The sequence below is a fragment of the Quercus lobata genome, chromosome 6, assembly GCF_001633185.2.
Source record: "Quercus lobata isolate SW786 chromosome 6, ValleyOak3.0 Primary Assembly, whole genome shotgun sequence".
NCBI lineage: Eukaryota > Viridiplantae > Streptophyta > Magnoliopsida > Fagales > Fagaceae > Quercus > Quercus lobata.
Window position 1 is genome coordinate 30,618,538 of NC_044909.1, and position 11,871 is coordinate 30,630,408.

Genomic DNA, 11,871 nt, shown 5'->3' on the forward strand with positions numbered 1-11,871 from the left:
GGGTATATTATTAACTAGGAAAATCATCAAGAACACAATGTAAAATATTTGGTGGGACATCCTCCATCCAAACATCCAAACTAGTAAAGAAAAAGAAAAACGAGCTCTCCGTGCTAAGGCATGAGCAACTTATCACATTTTCTTTTTTAAAACTAAGTACATAGAGTTAATATTACTATATTTAAAAAATATTCATCACACAAATAAATTTGTTATAAATTCATCAAGAGGATTTTGTTACTGGGGTTTAAGTGATAACATAGTGGTAATTGTATCATTTGTGAGGTCTCCCATGTTTTTGGTTTAAACCCTACAATTCCCCATCTCCCTATATTCATATTTTTGGTTTGAATCCTAAAATTCAACTTCTAAGTATACCAAACAACATTAATGTCAACTTTCAAGAATTTATCATTTTCGAAATTTGAAATTCCTAACATGAAATTCACCGAAATGTCAACACTCAAGAATTTACAATTATTTTTTATATATATAATAGCTTTGAATTTATGTCATCTGTTTTGGTGATAATTGTTCTTTCATTCATCAGGTTAAGACACCAAATAGTTTTGATTTAGACATGATTCAAACCTAAGTCCCTTATTTGGTAAGAAATGACTTTACAATTTGAGCTAATTGGAACATATGATTAAGGGTGTCCACGGATTGGTTTAGGTCGGGTTTGTGCCCTACTTGCAATTGAACTGATTAGATCAAGTGGAGAAGAACTAGATTTGCCGTTGACTAGTAAAGAGATTGGATCAGATGGATTAGATAATCATTGGGTATCGGTTGAATTTGGGTGAAACTAGAGATTCCAAAAATATTGCAAATCCGGTGAGATAAGGGTGGAAAATAGTGAAAATCTAGTGAGATCACATTGAGAAGAGGCAGAAAATGGTGAAGATTCGATGAGATCTCACTAGAGTTGGTGGAAATATCACCAGATTAGATGAGATCTCTTGTTGGGTCATTGGTTGGATTGAGTTGCTCGAGCTTTGGAGGAGAGAACCCAGGACTCAACATACTGAAGTTGGATTTTGAAGGTGGAGACTCGTGCTGACAGACCCTGGAATGAATGAGTTCGGTTTGGGTCCAGTTAGGTCCCTTAGGTGGGTTGGGTTAGCGTGTCTCTTGGACACCCATACATATAACAATTAATATTTGAAATCTTCAGGAACTAAATATTACTAAAATAATACGTATTCCTATAAGATTATTTTAAACCATTAAAATTTTTATAATAAATAATTTCAAATTTTAAGTATATCAACAACAATAATATCAATTTTCAATAATTTATAATTATGGAGAGTTGAAGTTCTCAAAAATGGAACTTGCACTGGAGGTTAAATTGCATGAAATTCCGAAGTATGTATCTACCCTTGGGGAAAGGACTTCCCGAAAATGATTTAGGTATGCAAACTCGTGGCAAAATAACACATTTACGGAGTTTGTGACGCTGGGATCTAACCTTTGGCATTTACTTCTTCAACAGTATTTTTCCAGAATGCTTACTGACATCAATGAATGAATCCATGTTGCATTGATTTCTTATATAAACATGGGGTGTGCATCTTTCAACGTGTCCAAACTATACGCTTGAAGCTTTGAAGGGTGGGTTCGCGGCAGGGGTTGCACTTGCACACTTGCACGAGGCCAGAGATATACCAATTTTGTCTGTAGCGCTCGAATTAGTAGAACTGATATAGTGAAGTTTTGACTAGGCCAAGAGCCTTGAAATTATCCGCCCAAAAATAAAGCCTTGAAATTAAGATGTCATTTTTGGTCTTATAATTAAGTGGTTTTGTTTGGTCTTTATAAAGCGAATCAAGTTCCAATTATAACTTTCTCAAAGAAAAAAAAAGTTCAAATTATAAGATCAGGGTCAATATAATTTGGGGTCTTAGAGAATAGGGACAACCTTAGGATTTCAAGTTAGGGGATTGGAGTATAAGAAAAAAAGAAGAAGAAAAAACTCTAAATAAGCATTTACATAGTGTTAAAAAACTAAGTTATCTCACTCGTACATCCATGTAGGTGGCAAACGAGTTGATTGACGGATGAGTAGCTCTTAGGTGCTTCAGTCGTTCACTTGATGTACATTTCGAATGAGTAGGCCATGTTGGTTGAGTGGTAGGTGTCGGACGAGTGGATGTCTGATGAGTGCTGTTGAAATATTCCCCATCAATATTAATATAGGTGGGTTGTGTTAAATTACTGCTTGTCCCAGAAGTTTAAATTAATGGAAAATGGTAAATTTAATCATTTAACCACATATTTCTAACACTCCCCCTCACATGTGGGGCGAAACTACCTTTAATAGATGAGGTCCAACACATGAGAATTTAAATGGGAGGTAGAGTGGAGGAGATAAGGATTAAACTTAGGATTTCTTGCTTTGATATCGTGTTAAATTACTGATTGTCTCCAAAAGCTTAAACTAATGAAATATGATAAATTTAATCATTTAACCATATACTTCAAACAAGTCGGGTTGAGTTAGATGAATTTGTGAATTTCTTAACTTGACTTGAACTTGACCAACCTGTGGCCAAAAAAAAAAAAAAAAAACAAAAGGCAACCCACCCCAACCTGCCGGGTTGGGGTGGTTTTGGCTGGTCAGTGGTTGGCTGCACAACCCAAGTACCCAACTGGTGCCTTTGAATTGCTATAATTTAAAAGCTAAGCTCCACCAATAAATTGTCTTACATAACCTCAAATTTCATCAATTTCTACAAAATTTCCCTCTTTTGTGATTCATTCATATAATCATCATCATTAGTTAGAATTTTGCTCCTCCGTCACCCCCCAACTTTAGCTGAATTGTTATTTGAGTGCAAATTTGTGACGCACTAGTAGCCTTTGTTACCTCATTTGTTGATGTCTGTTGGCTTGACTTCCTTAAAACAAATTCGATCGGGTAAAAAAAAAACGAGTCACTCAAAGTTTGACACATGGCAATTGAAGAAAGAACCTCAACTAGTTGCTTTATAGTTTATATGGTTTAAAAATTTAGTAAACCAAGTGAAAATTAAGATAAGAGTAAAGTTAGGTTACCATGTAAAAGTTACTCCAAAACTTTAGAGAAGTGTTACGTTTATAATATTTTCACAATAAATCATAAATGATAAGTTGTTATTGGTTCTAATTTGAACCCACCATTGAAATTACTTTTTTTCCCGCCAATAATAACCAGTAACAACCTGTCATTTAAAATTTGTAGTGAAAGTATTGTAAAAATGTTATGAACATAACATTTTTTGAAATTTTAAAGTGGATTATGCCAAAAAAATAAAAATCCCTCGATAAAGTTTCTTTATATGGCTTAAAAATTTGGTAAACTCAATAACAATTTTGAAAGATTTATTTATTTATTTTTGATAATCTATATATATATATATATATATATATTGATATGAAAAACTGAGAGAAAATCTAATTAGATTTCAAATTAGAATTCAATTAGAGTCTAATTTTGCTCTATGTGTTTCATCTAATCTAAAATTTTAAATTTTTGTGCCAAGTGAGTTAATAATAATAATAATAATAATAATAATAATAATAATAATAATAATAATAATAATAATAATAGGTGAAATTGAGAGAAATTCAAATTAAAATTCCAAATTATAGTTCCAATTTTGCGTTATGTGTCTTAAATTATTTATTCTTAAAGAGTTTTATTTCTTAATTTTAGAATCAAATGTGGGACCATATCATAAATATTCATCCAAGTGAGTTACAATTACAAAAACCAAAGAGTCTAAAATAAATGAATCATAAAAAAAAGTGTTTCACAATAATAAGAAAAATGGACGATTTACATTTTATACCTAATAATATCCTTACAATTTTTTTTTAAAAATAGTTAATAAAATATAAAAATGACTATCAATAGTATTTAAATCATATATAAGAATTATATTATATATCTTATTGTATATCTTTAATTGTATCCATGCATATGCGTAGGGTTACAAGCTAGTTTAGTGTAAAAATTAGATTTCAATTAGAATTTAATTTTGTGCCATGTGTCCCATCTAATCAATTTTTTTTTTTTTTTTAAAATTTTTTTGCCAAGTGAGTTAATTTAGTGTAGAAAACGAGGAGTCCAATATAAATAAACCTAGGTAATATATATATATATATATATATTTATTTATTTATATATATATTAATAGCCAAAACTCAGAGAAAATTTAATTAGATTTTAATTTGATTTTCAATTTTGCGCCACGTGTTCTATTTAATTTTTAATTTTGTGCCAAGTGAATTATCTATATATCTATATAATAGGTGAAGCAAAGAGAAACTCAAATTATAATTCCAAATTAGAGTTACAATTTTGTGCCATATGTCCTAAATTATTGATTCTTGTGGAGCTTTATTTCTTAATTTTATAATCAAATATGGGATCACATCATAAATATTCATCAAAGTGAGTTATTAAGTACAAAAACTAAAGAGCCTAGAATAAATGAGTCGAAAAAAAAAAGTGCTTTACAATAATTTAAAAAAAAAAAACATGGACAATTTTATACCTAATAATATCCTTACAATTTTTTTTAAAAAGTTAACAAAACATAAAAATGACTATCAATAGTATTTAAATTATATATATAAGAATTATATTATGCATCTTATTATATATCTTTAAGTGTATCCATGCATATGCATGGGGTTACATGCTAGTTGAGTGTAAAAATCAAAGAGTCCAAATTCAATTATATTCTAAATTGGATTTCAATTAGAGTCTAATTTTTTGTCATGTGTCTATCTAAGTCTTTAATTTTTATAGTAAGTGAATTATTGGGTGTAAAAACCAAAAAATTTAAAACCAATTAAATTCTAAATTATATATATATATATATATATTAATAAATAAAGTTTAGAGAAAATACAATTAGATTTTAATTGAATTCTCAATTTTGCACCATGTATCTCATTTAATTTTTAATTTTTTGCCAAGTGAATTATTGAGTGTAAAAATTGAAGAGTCCAAATTCAATTAAATTCTAAATTTTCTTTCAATTGGAGTTTAATTTTTGGCCATGGATCCATCTAAGTTTTTCATTTTTGTGGCAAGTAAATTATAATTGGGTGCAAAAACCGAAGAGTTTAAAACTAATTAAATTCTCAATCATATATATATATATATATATATATATATATAATGAGAAACCATTACATATTTTAAAAATGTATGGTTTTAAAAAACTGTAAGTTAATACCATGTATAATTTGAACTTCTTCTAAAAAAAGGTATAATTTGAAGCATATAATTGTAATTTTTTTTAATTATATCCGTGCATATGCATGGAGCTACACACTAGTATATATTAATAGGCAAAGTTGAGAATTTGATTAGATTTCAAATTGGAATTCAATTAGTGTATAATTTTGTGCTATCTGTCTCATCTAATCTAAGCTTTTAAAATTTTGTGTCAAGTGAGTTAATTTAGTCTAAAAGTTGGATTTCAGTTAAAGCTTAATTTTGCATCACATGTCCCATCTAATCTAATTTTTTAAAATTTTTGTACCAAGTGAGTTAGTTTAGTGTAGAAAATGAGGAGTACAATATAATAAACCTAGGTAATATATATAATCAAAGATTAAAGAAAATTTGATTAGAATCAAAATTAGATTTTGTTAGCTTTTTATACAAATTAAATTGTTTAGATTTTTGTTGTTATTTTTTTTTTCTTGAACTAATGAGTATATTTTTTATACTATTTCTATCTAGATATTTTGTATGTGAATATTTTGAACATAACAAACTATAATTGAGCTAAACGATCTCATGCACCTATCCCCATTCAATTTAGGAGATATTATTGAACCGATTTATTCTTTTATTTTGTGTTTTATTTAGTAGAATTTCAAGAACAGTGATAGTGAATTGATATTGTATATGTAGGGTCCAATAGTGATTTTTAAAATTATATATATAATAGCAGTGTAATGAGAAACTTAACTGGTGTAACTAATATCATTAAAATTGTAAGGAAAAATCATTTATTACCTCCAAATGTCATAGTCAAACTAATGTCCTATATATTTAATAACCCAAACTAACATTAATAACACTACTATAATTCATCATTCTTGTATGTAAGTACGAGTTACATACTATGTTGGGTTAAGATAGCTTGACCCTGATTAATTAATTCAATTATCCAAGTTGATTAATTAGGTCAAGTTACTTGCAAATTGTGGAGGCACCAATAAATCACCAAAATATACTAATATGCAGTGGAAAATAAATTAACTTGGTGATTTGTTGACAAATGGAGAAAATCTCTCGTAAGGCAAAAACTCCATAGGGTGAATTTAATGTCACCACTCTCAAGAATTTACTAATCAATAATCAAATGGTTACAAGTATGAGAAATCTTATCACTATTGTAGCTTATTCCAAAATACCAACCTACAGTTGAACCTTCGCTTCAATACTCAATTGGATTTGATCTTGTAGTAGTTTTCTTTCCTTTGATGCACAACTCTCCAATATGTGATTAACTCTTTTGCATAGATCCCAGTACGTGACTAACTCCAGCAATTTGAACAATTGTTGTTGGCTGCAAAGTTCTTCACTTCATAGATGATGAAGATCAAGAAGCACTTGGTTACAAAACTCTATGGCATATAAACGTAGTAGCTTCTCACAGAGAAAAATAAACTCTTGGTCTCTGTATTCGTGTGTAACAGCTCTTAATATAAGAGTTATATATATATGTCTAGGGTTGTGAGAAAAAAACCCTAAACAAATACATCAACATGGGCCGAAATTTAGATATGGAAATTCCAAATTCGTAAAGCTTGATAGATCAAGCTTGTGTCAAGTTGCCTAGTAAATCTTGATAGCAGCTTTTTGTTGAACTATCTGTCGAGTTTCAGTAAAATAGCTTTTTTTTTACTTGTTTCTTGGATCAATCTTTATGTATTTAATACAATTACTTGATATGTATCAAACCCAACTTAGATCTATCAAATTTACAAGTAAAATGCGTTTTGTCAAAGAATTAGCCAATTACATAAAAAATATGACCCTAACATACTAGTTACTATAATAAATGATGAGATTTAAATATTGAAGGCATCCATTGAAAATATTATGAATTGTTAATTAACTTGAGCCATAAGGTTATTGGGAAAAGTAGATATTTTTTGTTACAAGAAAATTATGAAAGATTCTGGCCTGATGCGGACTAACTGGAGCACTCACCAAATGATCTTCTTCAGTTGTATAGCCGCTGTTGGTAAACATCACCAAACGATAACTTCTACCGACTTCTTTACAATATGTTAGTTGAATCCAGCTAACTACATTTACGCTCTATTACTTGTCAGTCATGGCATATTCTCTTATGCATTGTAAAAAGAGTTTAAAATTTTGACTTGAAAAGATGAAAATAAAAATACTAATAGAAAAATTCTGGTGCCACACCCAAAACCGTAACTTTGCTCACAACTTGTTCATGTGGTGAGTTGTGAACAAAGTTCTGGTTTTGGGTATGACATCAGAATTACTCATAATAATAGCATGTGAGGGAGATTGTCACTTAATGATGGAGTTCAGACAGTGAGACAATTATCCCGTATCAGGAAATTAATTAATATTAAAGTAATCAGGGTTTTCATGATATGCACATGCGGAATGGCCCAACTTGCTTATCTATGGTTTAAGTTTAACATAGTTTAGATTTAAAATATGTTATTTAGACTTTATTTTATATTTTATATAGGTACGATGTTATTCAGACTTTATTTTTTATTTTTTATATAGGTATGAGTATGATAGAATTTTTACCTATTATGTCGGATCTATGATTATTTGTCTTTATCATTATGCCAAAATATCAATCAATTTTTGGTATAAGTTGAGATTAAAGTCCAAATTATTTTTTCGATAACAAGAGATTTTACCGGTTAAACTAGCTAGAACTCTCAATAACATAATTATACAAATATTAAGACAAATCATCCAATCGTTTGATGATGAGTTAATTATTTATTCTAAAACCCTATCAGGTTCACAACTCAATATAGATTTTCATTATAAACCTCATAAAATATTTTAAACAGATTTTTATTATGAGAAATAAAAAATAGTAATCTAAACTTATATATTTTAACTAATTTATTTTCCACAATGCATTTACCAAGCAGAACACTTTTTTTTTTTTTTTGGTTTAAGGAGAGAATTAAAGGTTCCATGTTCCATAAACAATAATGATATTCCAAGGAATGGAAGGAGAAGAGATTCTAGAAGCAAATTAATTCACGCTAAGATTTGTTCACAGCCATATATCATCTAGACTCTAGAGGCCTGAGTTGGAAAAAGGATCGGATGTTGTTCTTTGTCCAGGTCAGGAAATCCAAAATCTCTGAGGTCGTGAAGAGTTGTTTCAACGTGGACAAAAAGATTCGAAACCCATTTTGGGTGTGAGCTGGTAGGTAGTTCTTTTAAGGATAAGAGCAAATTCTCCTCTCATTCACCTACATTACAAAATTCAAGTAATAGTGATAATGTGACAACTGCACAACACGGTTTAGCAGTTGCTGATAAGTAATAAGGATAAATAGTAAATACAGAGCCTTCAACCGCGCGTATTATGTTTAGGCTGAAAATACAAATCAATTTACATTTGTAGTTTTACAGTAGTCGATCTTGGTAGCATTTCCGTATGAAAATTTGGATTTTATGTCCACATGGAATCTTCATATCCAGTTCCAAGAGCTAGGATTTACAACAATGTCTTTTATTCTTATATATATATATATATATATATATATAATAGCCATGGAGAAAATCCAATTAGATTTTAATCGGATCTCAATTAGAGTCCGATTTTTTGCCACGAGTCTATCTAAGTTCAAAAATACTTTCATTAATGAAGGATAACTTCTTTTAGAAATAGGATCATAAATATCAAATAACAAATTTTATTCTGGATTAAAAAAGAGAACTCTTAAAATTTAAGATTTTTTTTCCCTTCAACTTTAAAAAAGAAATTATAGTTACGACTTATTTTTAAAGTTTATTATTTTTAATGTAAGCTGATACCATATATAATTTAAACCTCTTCTATAAAAACATGTATTTTTATAATATGAACCAAATAATTATGATTATTTTTAATTGTACCCTTATATATGCATAGAACTACATACTAGTATAAAAAAGGAATGACTTTCTAATTCACCGTAACGGTGAACCCATGTTGGAAGGCCAAATTAATTAAATGATCTTGTTGAGAAGAAATTAAGGCAATAGGAATGCCTAAAATAGTTTCCTTAATATCACATGCATGGGATTGTCATAGGAAGTTCTTCTAAGTTTCACCTATACCCTCCTGAAAATTAGAAGAGTCTATGGTTCGAGAAAATTCAGTCTCTGGTAGTGGTCCGAAGAGGTCCAGTAGGTAACCATCATTCCATACTTAAATCTGACTACCATTTCCTACAATCCACTGCAAACCATTAAGCACAGAATAGCTTTCCAAGTGAGTGATGTGTTTCTAGAAGATTCACAGTTAAGGAAGCTTGAGAGGTGAAAATATTTAGCTTGAAGAAGTAATTTAGCCCATACTCACCACGCTTGATTCTCCAGCCGCTTTTGGGCGAGAGATATGCGTTCCCAAGATATGGTAAGGCATGACCGACGTTGACTAGTATCTGAGGATGGTTGTCCTTGTTTAGTTGATTTGCATTTTTATTTTTTGAGTTTCAACAGACACATGGACGTGGAGTGTGGTGCCCCGCACCAATTAAGATCTTTTAAATAAAACTAGGAGGCTCTAAGGTTGGTAATGGAGGGTTAAAATTGTAATTAGCACGAACCATTAAACTAAGATTGTTTCTTATTTATATAAGCAAAGTAACTAGTGATCATAGATTAAATTAAACCAAAAGCTAAGTTTTGATTGATGTGCACGATATTTATATATATATATATATATATACCTTTTTTATTTTTTTTTATTTTTTATGAGAAGACTAAAACTTTATTAATTAGCAATAAATGAAAGCACATAATGGAGCAAAACTAGTTAGACTAATCAACAATGCCTTTAGCAGTTTCTCAAAAAAAAAAAAAAAAAAAAAATGCCTTTAGCATGTTTAGTTAAAAAGGTGTGCCGGCCTATTTCTCTAATGCCCTCACATGTGAGAAAGAAATCTGATGAAATTCTCCACAAAAGGACTGCAAGCCTTTCACCACAGAATCCACTAAAGTTGGAGGTAGTGACAAACCCCCCAGTGCACGATAAATGGTAAGCGAGTCTCCTTCCAAAATGAGATGTTGAATGCCTATGTCCTTTCCGAACTGCAGCCCAAGTTCAAATGCCTTCGCTTCAATCTTAACCGCCCTTAAAGGTGCTTGAATCTTCTTGCTTAACGCCGCTATGACCCGTCCTTGATCATCCAGAATTAGTACCCCGACCCCAGCAGCCTTCTGCTTCGCAAAAGTTGCACCGTCCACATTGACCTTGAAATAATGTGTTGTTGGAGGGACCCAAGCTAGGAATTGTGCCTCTGGAACTGGTGTACTCACAGGTAATTCCGTTGCTGCAATAAATTCCTCCATATACTGCATTGCCCTCTTTATCAGGTCAGCCCCTATTTTCCTTGCACCACTAACCCGAACCTCGTTCTGGTTGTTCCAAAGACTCCATGCACCGGTGATCACCTTTGCTGCAACTTCTATCCGAGATGCATCCCCCATAAGCAATCTCCATGTTAGATCTTTGAATGACAGGCATTCGTCCCTTTTGAAAGGGATGACCAGCTTTGAGCACGCCCACATTTCCCGAGCCCTCAGACAGGACCAAAACAAGTGACCCGTAGTTTCTGTTGTCAACCCACATTCCTTGCACGTACTGTCCTGTAATAACTTCCGGAGCATTAGATTAGGCTTTGTGGGCAGAACATCCCGACATGCTCTCCATGAAAAGTGTCAGTTTATGGGGCACTGGGGGGCTCTACAGAAGCTTCCAAAACCTTCTTTCATGGCTGACATCTGAGCAACTACCACTGCATTCAGACCGAGACAACTCTATTGCCCCCTAACACGCACTCTTCACGCTAAATAAGCCTTTTGGATCAAAAGCCCAAACCTGCTTATCTTCAGGTAGACGTGAACTGATTGGTATACCTTTAACTATCACGGCTTCATGGGCATAAGTAGACTATCAACTACCTCAGACTTCCAGCAAGCTTCCTCTTTGTTGATCAGCTCACCTACCTGAGTATCAGGACTGCAAGAATAACCTTGGCGACGACACTTTATACGTTAATGGTGTCAGCAACCACTTGTCACCCCAAACCTGTACACTATCACTGTAAGTGGAACTAGTGAATCTACAAATGAAGAAGAAGAGACGTCAAAACGATGACATTTGTCTAAATGATAAATGGCATTGTTTCTCATTTATATCTAGCGTGGCTTATTCAAGGCTGTAAACGGTGTCACTTTATAGAGCTATTTTTCCTCACTGAGCACAGCCTTGACTTGCTCTGTTTCAACCGACTTTGCTTCGGATATTTGTATAGGTTTTGTTTCTGATATTTTGTATAGAGTGAGATATTTTTATATACAGCTGTCATTAGGTTGTTAGAGTTTGTTAGATTGGATCTTTCTAGAAACTGTGTAAGCTATACATTGCGTTGTATATGCATGGAATTTATTAAGCTTGAAATACAAAGTTCAGAGAGTTTTTCTTCTCAACTTCTCTCTCTGTTTCGTATTTCCTCCATTGTTGAAGCTTCAAGCTTTTCCTAATTCTTACATGATATCAGAGCCACAATCCATGGCGTCCTCTACTCCTTCAAGCTCTACTCTACCACCACAAACTACCACAACAGTCA

General features: G+C 31.6%; 1 protein-coding gene across 1 annotated transcript; it reads right to left on the reverse strand.

Moving 5' to 3' along the window:
- Positions 1-10,147: 10,147 nt before the first annotated feature.
- Positions 10,148-10,810, reverse strand: LOC115950111. The gene has a single exon (XM_031067359.1). The coding sequence runs from the start codon at positions 10,808-10,810 to the stop codon at positions 10,148-10,150; it is 663 nt and encodes a 220-aa protein (XP_030923219.1).
- Positions 10,811-11,871: the final 1,061 nt, after the last annotated feature.